The following is a 23,054-nucleotide window of genomic DNA, read 5'->3' as shown; positions in this document are numbered from 1 at the left end:
TGCAGTTACCCACTTTGACACATTATTTGGCATAATCCATATCACTTCCGGCACTTGAATTTAGCATATGTTAAAATTCAGACGTAAGAAACACTATTCTTTCGTTTTCGCCTAAAAAAATTCCTGCCCCGAGACACAGGCCTCCAAAGATGACACTGTGAACACCATTTTATAATTTACAGATTTTTTTTTTTTTTTTTTTTTTTTTAATTCCAATCCAGAAAAGTTAAATTTTTTGTGTTAACAGAAACATCTGATTCCACCCGTCTGCTTTGACCAATGATGTCACCAATATGGTGGAAACGACCATTCACAACAACTCCCATATTGCAACTATGATGTCATTTTGCAAACATGACAACAAACAGAAAAATAGATTGGAAAACCATCAGACACATATTCCTCCAAAAATATAATGAAACTAACAGGACAGGCAGGGGTAAATGGGGTTTTTGGGTGGGGACAAACTAAAAATAAACACACACCACTAAACCAAACAACAGAAACTATAAAATAAAATGACCACAGCCTTCCCAAAACCAATTAAAAACAATATCCACTGGAATCGAACACTTCCCTTGACCTATATAGGTCAACAGCAACTACCGATACCACACTATAAGTCTCAAAACTTTCTCCACCACCACCACACTTAATCCTACCACAAAAAACCCCCTAGAAAATCAAAACGAGAATCAAACACTCCCCTTGACCTGTTATCCTTATCTCCACATATAGCCGTCCCTGAAGCGAGACACCAGAACTTTAGTAAGCCTCACTTCTTCACGGCACGCTGAACACTTCACGACTTCAGCCAACATGCCAAATAGCTGAAGAATTTTTATTAGAGACAACACACTGTCCCCCATCATTACTGACAACTGAAAACTGTTGACATTGTCAGTCATATCCATACCTACCAAAGACATAAACAAAATGATTTACCAAAATTCACACACGACGAACAGAAAAAAAAACTACAATAACATCGACATAACAAAACCAAAATCGTTAACTCACTGAACAATATTCCACTGAAAGCACAGTCACCACTGATACCACACACATGCAATGCTCCCACGTAAATGAACCCTATACTCCACATAACACGCTACCCATATACACACCACCAGAGACTGCAACAATACACCGCCTATAAACACGCCACACAAGCAAATTAAACCAGAAAAATCGCCTAATACACAACACACACACACCACCAGGGAGCACCCATCAAAATGACGCCTACAAAAACGTCCTGTTGATTAGTACCATGTAGTACTGTAATCTCTGCATGGGAGAGTTTCCACTTTTAAGTTGGATAGATTTTATTTTAAAACATCATTTTTTTATTTTATTTTCAAGGTTAATGTATGTCTTCACTGAAGATCTTTCTTACTAATTTCTTTGTTACAGTTTCTATTGTCTTTGTTGCAATTATTTCTTATCACTTTCTTTGTTGCAGGTATTTCTTGTCACTTTCTTGGTTTCAGGTATTGTCACTTTCTTTGTTGCAGGTATTTCTTGTCTCTTTCTTTGTTGCAGTTATGTGTTTTCACTTTCATTCTTGCAGATATTTCTTACACTTTGTTGTAGTTTCTTGTCCATTTCTTTGTTGTGGTTGTTCATTGCAGGTTTCTCTATTGTAGTCGTTCAGTGCTAATTTGTTTACTGAAGAGGCTGCTGAGAAATATGAGGCCATCTAGTGAGTTCTGTGTTTTCATGAGGAATTTGCCAGTTGACACAGTTGCTGTGTGTTTTGTGAAAAAGACTGTTTGAGATGTTTTCTGACTGGGGCCACACGAGAGTGAGGTGTTCTGACAATTTACACATCCACAAAAGAGTGATATATAAGACAAATAGAGGAAGAATTGTTGTTGTTGTTGTCTTCAGTCCTGAGACTGGTTTGATGCAGCTCTCCATGCTACTCTATCCTGTGCAAGCTTCTTCATCTCCCAGTACTTACTGCAACCTAAATCCTTCTGAATGTGCTTACTGTATTCATCTCTTGGTCTCCCTCTACGATTTTTACCCTCCACGCTGCCCTCCAATGCTAAATTTGTGATCCCCTGATGCCTCAGAACATGTCCTACCGACCGGTCCCTTCTTCTTGTCAAGTTCTGCCACAAACTCCTCTTCTCCCCAGTTCTATTCAATACCTCCTCATTAGTTATGTGATCTATCCATCTAATCTTCAGCATTATTCTGTAGCACCACATTTCGAAAGCTTCTATTCTCTTCTTGTCCAAACTATTTATCGTCCATGTTTCACTTTCATACATGGCTACACTCCATACAAATACTTTCAGAAACGACTTCCTGACACTTAAATCTATACTCGATGTTAACAAATTTCTCTTCTTCAGAAACGCTTTCCTTGCCATTGCCAGTGCACATTTTATATCCTCTCTACTTCAACCATCATCAGTTATTTTTACTCCCCAAATATCAAAACTCCTTTACTACTTTAAGTGTCTCATTTCCTAATCTAATTCCCTCAGCATCACCCGACTTAATTCGACTACATTCCATTATCCTTGTTTTGCTTTTGTTGATGTTCATCTTATATCCTCCTTTCAAGACACTGTCCATTCCGTTCAACTGCTCTTCCAAGTTCTTTGCTGTCTCTGACAGAATTACAATGTCATCGGCAAACCTGAAAGTTTTTATTTCTTCTCCATGGATTTTAATACCTACACCGAATTTTTCTTTTGTTTCCTTTACTGCTTGCTCAATATACAGATTGAATAACATTGGGGCAGGCTACAACCCTGTCTCCCTCCCTTTCCAACCGCTGCTTCCCTTTCATGCCCCTCGACTCTTATAACTGCCATCTGGTTTCTGTACAAATTGTAAATAGCCTTTCGTTCCCTGTATTTTACCCCTGCCATTTTGCACTTCCTGTCGATCTCATTTTTGAGACGTTTGTATTCCTTTTTGCCTGCTTCACTTACAGCATTTTTGTATTTTCTCCTTTTATCAGTTAAATTCAGTATCTCTTCTGTTACCCAAGGATTTCTACGAGCCCTCGTCTTTTTACCTACTTGATCCTCTGCTGCCTTCACTATTTCATTCCTCAAAGCTACCCATTCTTCTTCTACTGTATTTCTTTCCCCCATTTCTGTCAATTGTTCCCTTATGCTCTCCCTGAAACTCTGTACAACCTCTGGTTCTTTCAGTTTATCCAGGTCCCATCTCCTTAAATTCCCACCTTTTTTTGCAGTTTATTCAGTTTTAATCTACAGTTCATAACCAATAGATTGTGGTCAGAGTCCACATCTGCCCCTGGAAATGTCTTACAATTTAAAACCTGGTTCCTAAATCTCTGTCTTACCATTATATAATCCATCTGATACCTTCTAGTATTTCCAGGATTCTTCCATATGTACAGTCATCTTTTATGGTTCTTGAACCAAGTGTTAGCTATGATTAAGTTATGCTCTGTGCAAAATTCTACCAGATGGCTTCCTCTTTCATTTCTTTCCCCCAATCCATATTCACCTACTATGTCTCCTTCTCTCCCTTTTCCTACTCTCGAATTCCAGTCACCCATGACTATTAAATTTTCGTCTCCCTTCACTACCTGAATAATTTCTTTTATCTCATCATACATTTCTTCATCAATTGCGGAGCTAGTTGGCATATAAACTTGTGCTACTGTAGTAGGTGTGGGCTTCGTGTCTATCTTGGCCACAATAATGCGTTCACTATGCTGTTTGTAGTAGCTTACCCACAGTCCTATTTTTTTATTCGTTATTAAACCTACTCCTGCATTACCCCTATTTGATTTTGTATTTATAACCCTGTATTCACCTGACCAAAAGTCTTGTTCCTCCTGCCACCGAACTGCACTAATTCCCACTATATCTAACTTTAACCTATCCATTTCCCTTTTTAAGTTTTCTAACCTACCTGCCCGATTAAGGGATCTGACATTCCACGCTCTGATCCGTAGAACGCCAGTTTTCTTTCTGCTGATAACGATGTCCTCTTGAGTAGTCCCCGCCCGGAGCTCCGAATGGGGGACTATTTTACCTCCAGAATATTTTACCCAAGAGGATGTCATCATCATTTAACCACACAGTAAAGCTGCGTGCCCTCGGGAAAAATCACGGCTGTAGTTTCCCCTTGCTTTCAGCCGTTTGCAGTACCAGCACAGCAAGGCAATTTTGGTTAGTGTTACAAGGCCAGATCAGTCAATCATCCAGACTGTTGCCCCTGGAACTACTGTAAAGGCTGCTGCCCCTCTTCAGGAAGCACACGTTTGTCTGGCCTCTCAACAGATACCCCTCCGTTGTGGTTGCACGTACGGTATGGCCATCTGTATCGCTGAGGCACGCAAGCCTCCCCACAAATGGCAAGGTCCATGGTTCGTGGGTGGGTGGGTGGTAGGAAGAATTAAATACTGTGAATTAGTCGACTACAGAGCTAGGTGTCAGTCCTGTTAAGAGACCATGGTCGTTGAAGTAGTCATAAGCTCTATGCATCAAGAAACCGCAGAGAAATTACTAAAGCTATGGATGAATACACTACAGCAAAACTGACCACTCTTCAAAGTAGAAATTCCATCTTGAGAAGAAAATGAATCAAAGCACTCTTGCATCTCTTGCCTGGAATTTTTCACGAATATCAATTCAGCTGTTGAATACTGTGCATCCTATAGTGAAAAGGTGCAAGTTTTAACAATTATTCAGAGATATTTTCAGAGAAAAAAGTTTTGAGCCATGTTCCATCAATATCAAAGAACATGGTAGGCAAATCAGGAAATGTGAGGTCTGTAAAAGGAGTCTTTGGAAGACCAGATCCCTATTATGGTCATCCTATGGAAGCAGTTCAATTTAAAATGTGCAGTCATTTTATCTGGGCGATAAATGGGACTGTTCTCGCCAGAGTGCCAACAAAATACACTCTATAACTGTAACAGCTGAAGGTCAAAAAGTTGTGAAAGTGAAGAGGTACATGACTCGTAGTGTTAAAGAAACTTTTGCAATTTATAAGAGCAACTATACAACTTTACATATGGGAAGATCAAAATTTTATGCACTACGATGTAAGTGGGTAGTTCCACACCCACCTAGAGATGTCTGTCTATGTGCGTACTGCACGAATTTTGAACTTTGTGTGGGTACTTTGAAGAACTTACTGGAGAATGTGACATATGACACCTTAGTTGAGCAAGTGAAGACATTAGTAGTCTGTGGCATAAAGCGAGAGACTTGTTTGTTTCAAGTATGTGATGACTGCCCTGGAAAGGGAGGACTGTCTTTACAGATACTTGGCGTGGAAGACAAAGCAGATAACACTGCAGAAATTACGTGTGTGACATGGGAGGAAAATAAATTGAGAAAACTGTTGCCTTTGACAGTTTCATTGATGAACATGATAAATGGTCAGTGAAAGCAGTAACACACCAGCATCTGAAGAAATTGCAACAACACATTGCAGAAGTGAGAGGTCGTGTACAGGCTGAAGAACTGTGTTTGGTACTTCACTGTGATTTTGCTGAGAACTGGTCTGTAACTCTCCCACAAGAATTACAAGGGTATCATGGGAGTAATGACCAGGTTTCTATTTTTACAGCAGTGACATTTTTTCGAAACGAGACCACGAGTGTTGTAGTTATAAGTGACGACACAGGACACGACTCAGCTCAGGCTTTGCTAGCAATGCGCAAAATTCTTCAACTGCAAACAGAGACAGAGAAGACAATCATCATTTATAATGGTGCTCCCAGTCATTTTAAAAATCATTCCCAGCTGTTTGAACTAAGTAAGTCGCTTGTGCCAACTGACTGGATATACAGTGCTACTGGTCACAGGAAGGGGCCTTGTGATGGTGTAGGCGGTCTGCTGAAGCACCATGCTACCAAACGTAATCTTTCCAGACCAAATACAGCTGTGATTCAGAATGCCGAAGACTTTACAAGAGTTGTAAAATCTTACACATCCGCAGCCCTCATTCTTTTGTCCAAAGAGAAAATTGAAGAATTCTGTGAGCAGAAAAAAGAAGAATTGTGTAAACAAACTACTAGGATTTCAGAAAACTCATTTTTGGACTCAAAGTGATGAGCGAATTCATATTGGTTACACTTTAGAGAGCAAAAAAGAAGAAACTTTGTTTGTTCGGCCAACACCTCAGAAACAGTAGGATAATATTCAGATTCACAACCTGAGAAGGGGGATGTTTGTGGCATGTGTGTATGACTGCGACTGGTGGATTGCAGAGATTATAGATGCTAGTTATGAGTTAAACAAAATTGTAGTGAACTTAATGCTACCACATGGACCAGCTGCTGGATATAGGTTTCCAGCTGAAGGACAGCAACACCACCATCAGTGCTCACTTCCTGCTCGCAATGTTTTGAAGTGCTCCAGTTTCTATTGGTTCAACAGGAAGACATCACTCTATATCAAAGGAAGATACTGAAGCATTGGAAAACATTTTTAGTTCATAGACTGGCTAATTTCAGTACAAAACAAGAGTGCACAGAAGTTGTATAAATTGAAACCTTTAAGTTGTTGGACCTTTCACATACATTTTAGAACCATTTAAAATGCTTGATAAATGAGTCTCTTACTCATCTCTCAAATCTAAAATTATGTTAAATAAGGCTAGGTTTTGATTTTTATGATGATGATGTGGTAATAAGACAGGTTTTATTCTCCTTTTCAGGGAATGTAGAAGTATATGTTACTAATCAACAGAAAAAGAATCAAAATTTTATGGCTTCGCATTTTTGAAGAAAATTTTTTCCATAAATTATATAAAAATGTTCACAGTGCTATAGTAAAAGAACTTTGACAGTTAAGTCCAAATAGAGGATTTAAAAGACACACACACACACACACACACACACACACACACACACACACACACACACACCTAAAACTGTTCCAGAGATTTAAAATTCTTCCAAAATTCCCATCTTCAAAATGGAATGCGCTGTGTCATCTTTGGAGGGCTGTGTCTCAGAGCAGAATTTTTTTGTTGTCGAAAACAAAAAGTACATGTTCATTACTTAGTCCTTCATTCTAACGTATACCAAATTCAATATCGTCTTAGACTATGAAGTTAAGATTTTTTCCTAGCCTCCCTGAATTGATATAGACTGTGTCATTTACAATTTCACTTATCATTCTGGTGACATCATTAAATTCTATCCCATTGGAAGCAAATTACAAACCAAAGGAAATTACGAATGTACATTGTTCTTTGCTAGAGACAACACACTCGCAATTGAAGACAGGTGCTGAAAAATGGGCTAACCCTCAAAAGTAAAAGCTTAGAGGGGGATTGACAGAAATTATGGTATCTTCCAATTTATGTAACCTTTATAGCTGTATATGGACCTTACAACATAAAAAGGTGAGTATACAGTAATAAAAGAGAATACCTGTCCCAAAACCAACCAGTACTCCTTTTTCTACACCATGCACAAAAAAGTTTGAAAATTAAAAAAAAAACTCCTTTTAAAATAAACCCTAACAAACAGAACCAATCACTAACTGAACAATCACTGACAGCTGCCTCATGGACAAAAAACCACATGGACGAGTTATAGAAAAAGTAACATGTCGAAGAAAACATTAACACACGTCACCAACCTAAACCAGATTCACCACCAAATTGATCACCATCACTTCTGTTGGAGGGAGACACTTGGCCATTTTCATAAGCATTGCCACTTTTTATAGATACGACTTATTATACCAATACACCATACTTCAGAAGGCAAGTTACTGTGCTCATGGAATTGCACATCACCTCAATGAACATGCGACATTACTATTGGATCTCTCTCACAACTGACACATGCAATGACTTTTTACAAATAATGCATCAAGAAGCTATCCTGACTTTGATTCACAAGCAAGTACCAACTTAAACAGCATAATTGCTTCAAAACACCCTCTTTTCTCATTCCAACTTGACAGTTTTCGAAAAACTTTCCATATGATTTCACACACCATATCATCATTGTGACAGGTAAGAGCTGACACTTGGTATCAAAAACTTCAGCTGACTTCATAAAACCTATTGAAATCAGAAAGAGCTGCCTGAGGGCAAAAGTGTTTTCGGTTGGAGAAATATATTTGTTGTTTATCTGATATAGATTAATTGAAAAGGAACTCCCTTCACTTTTTTCCTATCATTTTTAACATTGCTTTATAGAACACACCTTCTTCTTGTTAACTTTATTTCCAGTTTTGAGATTTTGCTGAAATGTAAAAAATTCTGTAGATGAATACTTATTCCGGTGTATATTTCCTGTTTACCAGTTTAAACCAATTTTTTTGGGGAATGTGGATCCCAACAGTGAAATGTCAAAATGGGTCAGAGCTACAAATACCCAAAAGTGCATTCGAGCTGGAGGTAAACATAACGATTTGGATGATGTTGGTAAAGATGTTTACCATCATACATTTTTTGAAATGTTGGGAAATTGGTCATTTGGCGATTATTTCAAGGTATGTACAAATTTAGATGTTAATAAGACATTGCTTACTAACTGAACAGTAATGGCATACAGTTTTTTCACAAATAAAGAATAGTTTTTGCACAGTAAAGAAAGGAAGAAGGTTGGTGTTTAATGTTCTTTCAGTGTCAAGGTCATTGGAGATGTGCCAGGTCAGATGGATGACATTGGTGGAGGAAATTTGCCATGGTTGTGTTGAGAGATGGTGGTGATGGTTTAGCATGCTTCAGGGAAAGTACAAAAACCAGAATCAGCAAGTTGGAATGTGATTTGAGCCACACTCTTATTCTAGAAGAGTAAAGTGTCAGCCAGGACACAGCTTAACATAAGGAAAGGTGACTGCGAGAGTACAAAGTAGTCCAAAATGGAAAAAGAAGTATAAATACTTACATTTTGTCATTTGGCATTCTGAATTGTACATCCTTGGCTGAAATTGAATCTGTTATATACCCATTTGGATCAGAAAATGTGAGAAATTGCAGTTTCAATGAGGCAAGGAATCCAGTAAAGCAGTGGGTGTTGTGATAAAGTAGATAACAAGAGACAAAGAAATGGTAAGATACATAGGAATGTATGTACAGAACCTGGAAAGAAGCAAGGGAGAAAACGGATAATGTAGAAAATAATAAAGAAAAGCTTTTAATGTTGTGAAATCATGAGCAGAAGAAATGTGAGTTGTTGAGATGTGGTACTGAAGTATCAGACATACATGATGTACATTGGTGAACCAGCACAGCCGAATACAAATAAAAGATACTACAATGACCTTGGCACTAAACTAAATTCACGTTATATCCTTGTTGTTATAAATTATTAGTATAAAATTTTAGAACTAATAGTCATGAAAATGCTTTTAACAGGCTCAAAAAAGTTTTGCTTTGGTAACTCATAGCAGGATATTGACTTATTAAACACAAAATATGAATAATTTGATTTCCCAGTAAGATTCATTTTAAAAAACTGAATTCATAAATGTAGAAAAAGTTTTAAATATTTGTAACTTTTAAAGTGAGCTTTGAGTTCATAAAATTGTATTTGTTATGATTTTGGCAAACTTGAGACTGTGCTTCACTTTTAATTTTTGTAGCAAATTCAGAACTACTTTCACTCAAGTTAAAATATGCTGTAATTAATTTAATTTTTATAATGTCAAACACCTAATTTGTTGTTTTACCTAATTTCAAATCATCAGTAATCTTTTTGGAGTCTATGTTATCTAATGCTTATGAACTTGTAGCCATAAAAATTTCTCAGTCGAAGAAATGAGCTTGTTTCTTAATGTGACAAAACATTGAAAATCTGCACCAGAGAAACAGCTAAGTGGAATAAATGTATTAACTATTGGGATAACAATAAATATATTTTAATAAAACTGCATAACACACCATTTGTCCTCTGCATGGAACTAGTTAATTAAGATTAATTTTCATATGCTGAATTTGGATTTTATTTTAGTTTTTCTCCATGAAATACAGTTTCTTCTGGGTATCAGTTTCTTTGCTGTTGTGAAAATATGCTATAATTTAATGGAAATAAGTTTCAGTTCACATGCAACAGGGGAACTTTATTCTCTGTGTAATCTGATTTCTATTTGTCCATCTAATGTTAACTGTCATAATTCTGCTTTGTGCTGCCACCTGGTGAGTTTCCTTGCAAATTTGCAGAAAGAGTATTGGTGCTACACTGTAATGGCAGTATTGTGTTTTGTGCTTATGTAAAGTTAGTGTTGTAAGCGAGTATTCTGTCAGAAACCTTTGTACAGCCTGTCTAGACAATGTGTAAATAAACCCAGTAAGTTTAGTTACATATGTGCGGAATATATAGTGAAAAGTCAAAAGCATATCATACTCCTGTAGTTAAGAAGGCATGTGAGTTGTATTTTGACTGCAGACTTGGGAACCAAGATAAGTCTGTTGCTTCGCATCTTTGTTATTACGTATGAGCAAGTAACTTGCGTAAGTGGCTGTACAGTTCTTGAGCATCAATGCCATTTAGGCTAACAATGGTGTGGTGTGAATACTAGGATCATGCCACTGACTACTACTTTTGCTTGACCAAAATGAGAGAGTATTCTACAATATCAGATCGTGCTATTCACGGAGCAAAGTGGTGCAGTGGTTAACACAGTGGACTTGCATTCGGGAGGGCAATGCCTGCGTCCGGCCACTTCAGGCAAATGCCAGATGATTCCTTTGAAAGAGCACGGCCAATTTCCTTCCCTGATCTGATGGGATCGGTGACCTCAGTCAACAGCACCTCTGTAGGGACTTTAATCTGGCATAGGCACAATCTGAGTTATTGGCTTCATGATTGCCAGGATGGAATTAGCTTGCTCAGGGTTTTAAAATGACTTCATGTAGGAGGCACCAGAGTGAGTTCATGTACTGTACTGACAGTCGGTGGTTTGTTTGGAGCATTGCATCATGTTCACAACCCTGAGGAATGGAGGCTCTTTATGGTTCCTTGAAATAAAGTTTAAAGAGCAGTCCTCCTTTGTAAAGCTACAAAATATCCCTCAGCTCTTGCGATCCTTTTTGTAAAGCTACAAAATATTCCTCAGCTCTTCCGATCCTTGATTAACACAAAAGAGACTTGTGAAACTATGCAAGACTTGGTCAGTTACTTACACTATAATATGAATAACTGAGAATTGTGTGCAAATCTGAAAGTAAAGGGCTATTGAATGGTACGCAACTAGATTACACAAAGTACTGCTTCTTTCCATGCTAGTGGGACAGCCACAACAAGAAGGAACATTACGTAAGAGTTGCCTAAGCGAAACTCGTACATTCCAAGTAAGATAAGTGTTGTATGAGTTGTTAGTGAACCCTGAAGATATGTATTTCCTACCCTTGCATATTAAAATGCAGTTAATGGAGATATTTGTAAAAGGGCTGGCCAAAGAAAGGGAAGCTAATGCTCGTCTTAAAGACAGTTACGCAACTTCAGCAGTGCAAAGATTGAAGAGCGAGTATTTAATCGCCCCCAAATATAAGAGCTTATGCAAGATACAGATTTCACCAACTTGTTAAGTGAGACTGAAAAAGATACATGGAATGCCTTCAAGTCTGTGTATGCCTGTGCTTGGAAATCATGAATCTGATTACTATAAAGAAATTGTGAATAACTTGATAAGATGTTTCCAAAATATGAAGTGTCATACATCGCTAAAGTATGTCCTCGATTGCCATCTTGGCAGATACAAGTGATGAACCTGGGGAACCTTTTCACCAGAAAGTTGTACTAGCTGAAAAGTGGTTTGTGGGGCAATGGAACAGCAACATACTGGCAGAATATTGTTGGCCCTCAGGGACACTGCAGAACATGAATATAAAAGACAATGACTAAAATGGTCTTTTAACTTATCCTTGGGTGAAATATTTGTCTTTCAAAGGTTCCCAAATTATGTATTTTTCGTAAATAATGAAACCTCTAATTTTGGGAAACAGTATGTGATAGGAAATTTTTATTTTCAATTCATTATTCCCCATAACCGCGACAAGTGAAAAACCATAATTTTATCTGGAGGACAGACAAAAAGTTGAAATGTGGTGTAAATTGTAATTCGTAAAATTTCCTTTGAATAATCTACTAAAGAAAATCGGATTGAATAATTATTTAGAGCAGTCAGTTGAGGTATTTAAAAAATAATCATAATTACAACCATGTGCATGTGAGCACACATGCACGTGCAACTTTATTCTCAATTAAATTCCCAATTGTCTGCAAGACGTTCTAGAGCAGGCATTTTATTGCAGTTGCACACTTCTGTCAAACAGAAACATTTTTCCTCGCTGACAAGTTACCTAGAATATTTTGCGATAAGTTATTAGTGAATGAAAATAGCAAAAGTAAACGTTGACTTTTTGTTTCCAAAATTTGATATTAATCATAACATACAGTGTGCAGAGCTCAGACATATAAGATGGACTGCAATATGTTACTTCAAGTTCTTATCAAAATGTACACCTAAGAATATTGTTTCGTTTATTGATTTATCATGATGCATAATTTCAAATAGTGTGATAAAGACTGATGGGCTACTGAATTGCTTGTATTATGGTTGACCTAAATTCAGTGACAGTCCATTTGCAGAGAACAAGTTGTTAATTTCTGGGAAAATATTATTTTACATTATCAAGTGTTTAAGCAAGTCCATCAGACTTGCATCCTCAACAAAGAGAACTCCATGTGTTTCTTAGATATATAATGTAAGCTCATGTATGTGTAACAAGAACAAGAGTGGGTCTCCATCTCGATCTCTGTGGTACACCTGTAGTAATATTGCTCTGTTTTCAAGATGCTGCTTCATTATGTACATTCCCTGTGTTTCTTAATGCAACATTCGGCATCCTTTTAGTAGGACAGAATGAAAATCAGTTACCTGAAAGACCTCCGATACTGTAATACACAGAGTACGTTTGGAAGAAACTGCACAATCAAAAGTTTTCAACAAGTCACAGAAGAGACCAGTTGGCAGTATTTTGCTGTTCAAATTTTGTATAATATGACTTGTGGATTGAGATATGGTGTATTCTGTGGAAAAACTCTTCTGAAATCAGAGTAAGTGTGAGTTCTCAGGGCTTATTAAGGATGTAGCAACTGTCACAATTGATCAGACAGTTCCCTTACTTGAATCTCAATCGATTCTTTAATGAAAGTCCCAGAAGCTACATGCATGTGTCAGAACCTTAGTAAGGACACAGTCCATTTGCTGTAATCCTGATAAGCAGTGTTCCATGACTGATGACTTGTTAGGTTACTTCAATCTGGTGTCTTGTTGATGTTCTTGGACACACAGGCAGTGTATATGATAGAACCCACACTCTCATAGTCCGAAATTGTCCTCTCCACTACCAACCAATGCCCACTTTTTAACTGGTGGGCAGAAGACTGTCTTCACAGGGTGTTTATGATGAATTCATCCTGTCTTTCCAGATAATGCGCCACAAAATGGGATGAATGTGGTGGCAACATTCTCCTGAGGTTTCTCTTCTGTTTTCACAGGTTGTACAGTCATTGTCAGACATGATGCTCTCAGAGTTTGCCACTCAGTGTCCTCAGATGTTAAAGTTCTTGGTTGACACATCTGTTTGTCACAGAGGGGTTAAGACTCCATGTATCAATATTATGAGGACATGATTCTTGTGAGTGTATGTAATTTCTGGCCAGTGAGTTCCAAAGAACCTGGTGGAAAAGTGAAACATTTAATCTCAAATATATGTCACAATCCTTAAGCTTACAGTTGTTAAAATATTTTTCTAAATCCATGGATTTGCGAATATGATCTGGATGTTTTCTGAAATAAGGGCTAAGCATATCATCCAGGTATTTAGCAAAGCGAATAAACACGGGCACCAATGTTGCTAACAAAATCCTATCACTTAACAGTGCTGTCTGGCAAGTATGGATTAGTGGAGAGGTGGCGTGGCCTCCACTGCACTTGGGATAGATCTGAGTTGATCTTCTGATATGCATTGTCTTCTAACTGGCCCTATATCTTCTCAATGTTATGCTGATGAGATAGGACTACAGTTGCATTGACTTTGACATCTGTTAAGAGCACAATATCTGGATCTTCTCCCAGTTCCCATATGATAACCCTCTTCCTGCTAGAGATGTTTGGTTGCATACATTTTCTCTGTGTGAGAGTGTGACAGGTTTTACAGAAACAGAAGAGGAACCTCAAGATGATGTAACCATTGCATTTATTCCATTTTGTGTTGCATTACCTGGAAAGATAGACAAATCCTCAGAAACACCAAATGAAGATGGTCTTCCACACACCAATTAACCCATCCATAATGACATAAAATTTTTGGCTGACACCTGTAGCATTATACATATCTTTCTACTCTTCTTCCTGTAAGGCTGCCTTTAACCTTTCTGTTGCATATTAATGAATAAGTCTGTTTTACATCTCACCAATTCTTTGTAATTAGATACAATGTTTAGTATGGCTAATTGTGCTCCATGGTCAGACAGACCATTCGCTACGCAATAAAAATATATATAACTGGTTAAGTGTACACTCCCAAAAATGTTGTCTACAGATGCTTTCCTGTGTAATTCTGGTGAGAAAATTAAGAACAGAAGAAATGTTGTAAGAGTTCAGTAATATGTCCAAATCATTCATTTGATGTGAGGGTTTAAGAAAATTAGTATTGCAAAAAAACACAGACTTAATTCATGAATTCAAATTTCGTTCATTGCATAGCTTTGAAGAAAGCTATCGACTAGGCTGCTATTATTAATAATAATAATAATGTTGTTGTTGGTATTTTGTATATTTTTAAAAAGCACATGATTCATAATTCCACAGACTACTTTTTCTACAATTGGATGGAAAACCTCAAGTGAGAAAAGTCTCATTACTGATATTAAACAATAACAAAACATTTGTAAAGCACTATTTTCTTTATTTTAAGTCCACGTTGCTCTTAGCACAGCTTTTTATATTATTTATAAACAGTAACCCACACACTCCCAGTTGTTTAAAGAATCAAACTCCCATTTATAAAATACCATATCTCCTGAACTATGTGTCATAAAAGATTTTTATTTTGTAGGTTGAGTGTGTTGATAACGGTTTGTAAATGTCTTGCAAATAGAAGTCATAGAAAAGAGATAATAAATTGAAACTTCATTCCTGACACTGAAGTTTTACTGCATGAGCAATGAAAATGTGGCAATATTTTCCTTTTTTACCTTGTGTGAGGGTGTTGGCAAGAAACAGTTTTGAAAAGATTTGAAATAATGTGTAAAATTTGTTGGAAGTTGCTAATGGCTGACATCAGCAATTTGAGTTGCACTGGCTTGAAACATATACATAGTTTCCAATTTTAATACGTATTGTGTGAAACTTTTAACACAAGATTATGCCTGTTAATGAGTAGATTGTAGCAAAATTTTAAAGTTTGAAATTTGGTCAATATTTATTTGAAATAAAAACTGGGCATAATTACCACAGGGAGTTATTTGTGATTTTTATTTATACAAAATTGTACATATTTTCTATCTGATCACTGTTCTTATTTCAAAACGATCAGTTTCAAGCAATGTCACCAAGCTTCAGAACATTTAAATAATGAAAATAAATTACACATGAATTCTATCCTTGAGTTTATGATATTACAAAATTGAAACATTATTCTATTTAATTACAGTAAAAAAGTTGAGTAACATATGATATCTCAGAGTTACACAGTAAAGAGTCTTAGTAAAGCACCTTAATGGAACTATCGGTTACACTGTCATGTACTAAAGCTGTACTTAAGTGTGTTCACTTTATATTACAATTTTTGAAGATATTTGATATGTTTGGAACACTTAAAGTGTTAAAGAGTGCCCTCTATGTGTACTAACAGATATAAAATACAATAATTTATATAGGAAACATTACAAAGTCGTGTATGAGTATTCACCATATAGAGGAGATTCTGAACTGCAGACAGGCACAGTGAAAAAACTGCTATACATTTTAGGTTTTGGCCAAAAGGCCTTCTTATGAAATGCATACAAAAGCACAATTCACAACACGTGACCACTGTCTGGCCATTGTGGCTGTACTGAGTTGTAACTGTACCTGATGGGGTCAGCAATCCGGTGGTGGGGTTTGGGCATGATGTGGAAGGGGGAGGGCGGGGTGGCAGGGAGGGGTGGGGGGAAAGTGTAGTGCTGCAAGTTGGAGCAGGCAGGGATGTGTTGGGGACAGGGTAGGACTGTTAGGGGCAGTCAGGACATTTGGGTGAGGAGGGAGTGATGGAAAAGAGAGATGTAGAGAAATGGACTAATGGGTGTTTTGGTGGAATAAAGGCCATGTTGTGCTGGGGTGGGAACAGGGAAGGGGATAGGTAAGTGGAGGGACAAAGGCTAACAAAGGTGTGAGATACAATGCCAAATGCAGGGGATGTTGTGTTGGCGGATGGGGCTTTGGTTGCACGTGCTCAGAACAAGTCATAACTCAGCGAGTGTGGTGGGCATGAGCTTGCTCCCAAATCTTGTAGTGCATGTTTTATATATTTGGGGGAGGGGGCAGTTACGTAACATGGCTGTGGGCACAAAGGCTGCCAGTGGTGACCACCACATTGAGGGATGCCTTCAGGTGCCCGAAAGAAAGCACACTGCCAGGGCAGTTGTGCTAATTCAGGCCCAGCCATTACCTACTGAAAACAGGTATGTAGTATCACTGATTTGCTGCCAACACACCAGCATAGATCAATAAAATAGGCAAAGACAGCTGCACCTCCTCCAGTTGTCATTAAATGGTTGAGCAACTTTGAGAGTTTCCAGCAACTCTTCAGAGAATATGCCCGAAGTCACCATTGTTGATAGACTGTGGAAAGACACACTTAAGAGTTCTGTATTAACAACAAAGAGGATTACATGGCTGTAATGGAAGTAATAGGCAGAGAGAGCCTTCATTTTCACACTCATTCCTCAGAGCCATTGAAATTCCTCAAGTGGTGGTCTGCAGGCTACCTTTTAAAATTTACCTGGGTCACCTCAAAGATGAGCTTGAGGGTAAGGCTTTTATTGTTAGGGTGGTCCCCATATAAAGCCATTGAAATCTTAACAGGCAGATGCCTTTTTTTTTTTTTAATTTTGTTATCCTAGTTTATAATACTGAAAATCAGAAAATATTTCAACTTGAGCATGTTGTGAATATCACAGGCATGTCAGTACAAAAATTTCACGGTAAAGATCGCAAGGCGGAATGTTGTTCTTTCCAAGGCCTGAACCATGTAGCGAGATTTTCCACAATGCCTCCCCAATGTGCAAAGTGTGCAGGGCCGCATCGGAATAGACTCTGTATTGCACCAAAAGAGGAAACACCCAAATGCTGCAACTGTTATCTCAACCACATTGCTAGCTACCGCAGGTGCTGAGTGCAAAGAATTTGAGAAGGTGTACGCTAAACAGCAGGCCAACAACAGTCTGGCCAGATGTGTTACACCTGACCTGAGCTTTAGTAATGTTGCAAGAGCAGAGGCTGCCCTGTCCATTCCTCAGGCAAAACTGGCATAGCTCTGTGTAGAAAAGGGTGCCACCAGTCAGGCCTCACGTGCCAATGTTTACAGCATAGGCGAGTGGGCCGGAGTGAGTGCTGCACACTCTGTCACTCAGGAAGTCATTGACAGGTGCATACCAACTCAGGAATGCCCTGAGTATGGTCCAGTATCAGCCAATGGAAGTGCACAGCAGAAAGCACCTACCTGTCCAGCAGGTTGTGGTAGACTTGCATGGGGATGTATTGCCGATGGGACGCACGTACAATGTAAACTCTTCTCTGCAAATTAGGAAAATCAGTTCCCTTCCTACAGATGATTTCGTAGGCGACCTCCAATCTGTGTTGAACAGTCAAGGAACTGCTCGTGACTGCAATGACAAAAACCCATTGAAGCCTATAACCAATAGGTAAACAAGAAACACCATGGATAGTGCTCAAATACATCAGTTAACAATATGCACATAGAACACGTGCAGCATATGTCCGCAGGCTGGTGAGTTTGGGCAATTCCTACAAGACAAGACAGTTGATGTTTGCCTCAACCAGGATACTTTCCTTAAGTACAGTGTCTGTCTGTATTAAGACCTCCCTAAAACACCACATAGTGCTGCTACCACTGTTCACTACAATTGAACCTTAAACAGTATGGCATGAGATTAAGGTGGCAGTGGAAAACCACTGAAATAGAGGCGGCAGGCAAGGTGGCCACATTACCCACTGACAGTGGCTCTCTAGAAAGTTACAAAGCAGTTCCTAGGGAAAGGGCAGCCAATTCCTCCCATTAAATTTGGCAGAGAACTTACCTGTGAACCTGATGTCAGAGCCCGTGTCTTGTCTGACAAATTCGCCGACAACTCCCAATCAGTAGAGGATAAAATTGATGACCAGTATACTTGAACTGTGCAACAAAGCTACCCATTTTTTTTCTCAGATGTGGCAGCAGGTGATAACATCGAACTAACAAATGAAGACAAAGTAGGACTTCAACTTTGCACCTTGAACCTCAGGAAGGCTGGAGGTTGTGACCAAGTGGTGTCTGCCATGCTCCAGCAATTCCCACTTTGTACCGTAAGACCATTACTGAAGTTTTCAATCCCATTTTGAGGACTGGCAAATTCCTAAATATGATAAAGCTGCTTGACTACCTAAATATTATCTCTCTCTCTCTCTCTCTCTCTCTCTCTCTCTCTCTCTCTCTCTCTCTCTCTCTATATATATATATATATATATAATAGAAGGAAACATTCCACGAAGGAAAAATATACCTAAAAACAAAGATGATGTGACTTACCAAATGAAAGTGCTGGCAGGTCAACAGACACACAAACGAACACAAACATACACACAAAATTCAAGCTTTCGCAACAAAATGTTGCCTCATCAGGAAAGAGGGAAGGAGAGGGAAAGACGAAAGGATGTGGGTTTTAAGGGAGAGGGTAAGGAGTCATTCCAGTCCCGGGAGCGGAAAGACTTACCTTAGGGGGAAAAAAGGACGGGTATACACTCGCGCACACACACACATATTCATCCACACATATACAGACACAAGCAGACATAAGGGAAAACCCAAATCCTTTCGTCTTTCCCTCTCCTTCCCTCTTTCCTGACGAGGCAACCGTTGGTTGCGAAAGCTAGAATTTTGTGTGTATGTTTGTGTTTGTTTGTGTGTCTATCGAAAAGCGCTGGCAGGTCGATAGACACACAAACATACACACAAAATTCTAGCTTTCGCAACCAATGGTTGTCTCGTCAGGAAAGAGGGAAGGAGAGGGAAAGACAAAAGGATTTGGGTTTTAAGGGAGAGGGTAAGGAGTCATTCCAATACCGGGAGCAGAAAGACTTACCTTAGGGGGGAAAAAAGGACAGGTATACACTCGCGCGCACACACACACATATCCATCCGCATATACACAGACACAAGCAGACATGTCATATATAAAGGAAATGTGCTGACTAATTCACGGACTCATCATTGCCCAGCCCAAACCGTTAAGCATGGAAATTTGGAGGGATGTTGATCTTATACTGGAGGCATTGTTTAAGAAGGAGCTTTTTTGTTTATTTGACATTCCCTCACTAAGTGGGTGAAATAGGGGATGAAAGGTTTTTTGAAAATATGTCACTATTAAGGCAATTTTGAAGTTAGAACTACAAAAATTGGTATTTGGTTCTTCAGTCAGAAATAAATATAAAAAAAAGTGCTTCAGCATTTTTGGAAATTCGACCTGTAATGGGGTGAAATAGTGCGTGAAAGTGTTTGTTGAAAATAAATTATTATTAAAGAATTACTAAACCATTTTTAAAGCTGCATCTAGGGAAATTGATTTTTGACTTCTCAGAAATAAAAAAAAAAGTGTTTTTCATTGTTTTTGGGAATTCACCCCCTGAGCGGGTGATGTAGAGGATGAAAAGTTTTATGAAATACTTCATTATGAAAGTAGAATAGTGTTTTGGTCAGAAGTACGTTCAGAAAAGACCATGTTTCTATGGCCTTAATTAGCGTGGAAAGCATGAAAGGTGTGCAGTTTGTGAACTAAATCAAAGAAATCTATAACACTCACTAGAATGAATCAGCTTTGTCCGAATTGCATTGAAGAGAAACAGATGATTAATAAATTAATTTTTCAGCAGGTCTAAAATATGTTTTTAAAATTATTTTTGGTGTGATTACTACACAAACTAATCATTACTAATGACAAAATTGATACCATGTTTAAATGCAGTTCCACGCACAGGAATATCCATTTGAGATGAGGGATGTGTGTTTTCATGTGTATGAAATGACATTAATTCATTGGAACATTTTAATTATGCAAAGGCTGCCATGTAACGAGTCACTAAACACTTTCACAGTGTGTAGATTTACACATAAGCAGTGGGTATGAAAACATACAAATTCAACAAATACTGTTACTGAAAAACAAAATAAAATCTGTGCAGACCATACAGTCTACGCCAGCAGAGCAGCATGCTCTAAGCTAGTGATCGTATTGAGCACATTGACAGAGAAGAGTTGATACCACCAGAGCACTTTAGGTGTGGCCACAACACATAACAGTAGCTACTGCAGCTTATGGAGGATGCAGTGAGAGCCTTGAAGTGTCAGGAGTACTCAGGGGTGATACTCCTGGATGTGTCCTGCATGGCCGCATGCTTAATAACCACACCAGAAACAGCATTTTGACAGCAAGGCTTATACAAGCAGGTGTGTTCAAGTGGTCTGTCCTTGGCCCCCTGCTGTAATCCTTGTACACATCTGACATCCCAAGGACGGAGACAATTTTGTTAGCCTTTATACACGGACAACACCGCACTCTATGCCCACTGCCTGAATGTCAGAAATTCTGTGTCACTGTCTGCAGGTGGCAGGTGTTGTTTTAGAGACCTGGGCCAGGCAATGGTGTTTGAAACTGAACATTGCAAAGAGTCAGGCTGTTGTAATTACGTGGTGCAGAGTGCTGTTGGATCTTGTGCCTGTGTGGATCATGAAACACACCACCCCATGTTCTTGCACAGTGCAGTATCTCGGGGTAACCCTTGACAGGCACCCCTTCTGGGGTCACACAATCGGAAGTTTGGGGTAAAGCATGTGGCCTTCTGAATGCACTTCACCCCTTGCTAAATCCTGAGTTAACACTTCCTCCACACTGTGGCGCCATGCTGTATCTAGCACTGATTCGACCAGTGCTAGAATATGCAGCCATAGTGTGGGGAAATGCAGCTGAATGCCTTAGTTGGTGGCTTCAAGGCTTGTTGGGGAGAGCCTTAAGACTTGGCATGCATCTCTCGTGAGATTTCCTTACCCGGGAGCACCAACAAAGAAATCTTTATTCCTCTGATACGGGACTGATTCTGACAGACTGTCCGACTATTCTATGAAATGTCGTGGCATTCTGAAAACAGGCTTATTGCAAATCTGGATAACCAGCAACATAGGAAGGGGGACTGCTAGAAGGCCAACCTGCCACCACAGTGAATATAGGATAAACAAAACATGTAAAACGTGCTCAAATTACAAAGAGGACATACACAAAAGTTAGGCACTAGCAACACTTTTAGAAAAAGCAAGAACAATTAATAACAACTTAGTATGCACAAAAAATACAGACTGACTATTAGGAAATGAGTGAGTGCAGTAGGATTAGTCATGGTTGAGGCCAGGGGATTATAGGAATACAGAATATATTTCACAGTTCAGAAAAGTTGGTGTTGCTAGAAAGGATCAAGACTGTGAAGGTGAAGGCTGTCATTGAAGTGAAACACATTGTGTTTGGCAGGAACTTTAGCAAATGGGTGGTCCAGATGTCTCTTGTCCACAGATTGTCCGTGGTCATTTGTGTGAACAGATAGATTTTTTTGTCATCATGCACATCTAAAAGGAGCACAGTGATTGTAGCGTAGTTTGTAGATAACTTGACTGCTTTCACAGGTAGCCCTGCCTTCAATGGGATGAAAGATGCCTGTGACCAGACTGGAGGAGGAGTAGGAGGGGATAGTATGTATGGGACAGGTCTTGCATATATGTCTGTTGTGGGGATATGAGCCATGAGGCAGGGAGTTGGGGGTAGGGGTGGAGTAAGGATAGTCAAGGACATTGCGTAGGTTTGGTGGGCTGTGGACTACCACTGTGGGAGGTGTGGGAAGGACAATGGGTAGAATAGTGCTCATTTCAGACAATGATGAGAGATAGTCAAAACACTGGCAGGGAATGTGATTCGGATGCTGCAGTTGTGGGTGGTTCTCAGTCGTTTCTGTACAAGGTTGCTTGGGTAGTTTTGGTCTGTGATGGCCTCATTGTTACATTTGGTGAGAGACTGCTTGTCACTGCAGATATGATGACCACCAGTGGCTGGGCCCTGTGAAAGGGACTTTTTGGTATGGTATGGTATGGGATGGGGTGGGTAATAACTGTTGAAGTGGAGGTATTGCTGGTGGTTGGTAGGTTTGGTACAGACAGAAGTACAGATTTAGCAATCCTTAAGGTGGAGATGAACATCGAGGAAGGTGGCTTGTTAGATTAAGGAAGAATCAGGTGAAATGAGTGGGGGAGAAGGCATTGCATATCTGGAGGAATTGGATAGGATGTCCTCATCCTCGGTCAACTTCATGATGTCATCAGTGAATCTGGGCCAGGTGAGGAGTTTAGGATTCTGGGTGGTTAGGAAGGATACCTCTGCATGGCCCATGAACAGGTTGGCATAGGATGGGGCCATTCTCAAGCCCATTGCTGTACCACAGATTTGTTTGTAGGTGATGCATTCAAAGGAGAAGTAATTGTGCATGAGGATGTAGTTGGTCATGGTGACCAGGAATGAGGCTGTAGGTTTGCAGTTAGGGGTAAGGTAGTATTTACTAACAGCAAGGCCATGGGCATTGGGGATGTTAGTGTAGAGGTAGATGGCATAGACAGTGGCAAACAGGTTGCTGTGTAGTAAGGAAGACGAACTGTGGACAGTTGATGGAGGAAATGGTTGCTTTCTTAGATATAGGAGGCTAGGTTGTGGGTAATAGGCTGAAAGTTTTGGTCCACGAGAGTAAAGATTCTCTCAGTGGTGCACAGTAACCAGC

General features: G+C 39.1%; 1 protein-coding gene across 1 annotated transcript in view; it reads left to right on the top strand.

Annotated features, from left to right (window-relative positions):
- The window catches only part of LOC126162075 (alanine--tRNA ligase, cytoplasmic), a 183,895-nt gene that overhangs the window by 3,443 nt on the left and 157,398 nt on the right, over positions 1-23,054 (top strand). The window contains exon 3 of the mRNA XM_049918347.1: positions 8,280-8,468. Within this exon, the coding sequence (XP_049774304.1) occupies positions 8,280-8,468 (189 nt within the window). The remainder of the gene's footprint in view (positions 1-8,279; positions 8,469-23,054) is intronic.

The sequence above is a fragment of the Schistocerca cancellata genome, chromosome 2, assembly GCF_023864275.1.
Source record: "Schistocerca cancellata isolate TAMUIC-IGC-003103 chromosome 2, iqSchCanc2.1, whole genome shotgun sequence".
In the NCBI taxonomy this organism is placed as follows: Eukaryota; Metazoa; Arthropoda; class Insecta; order Orthoptera; family Acrididae; genus Schistocerca; species Schistocerca cancellata.
This window is presented reverse-complemented; position numbering and strand designations above follow the sequence as displayed.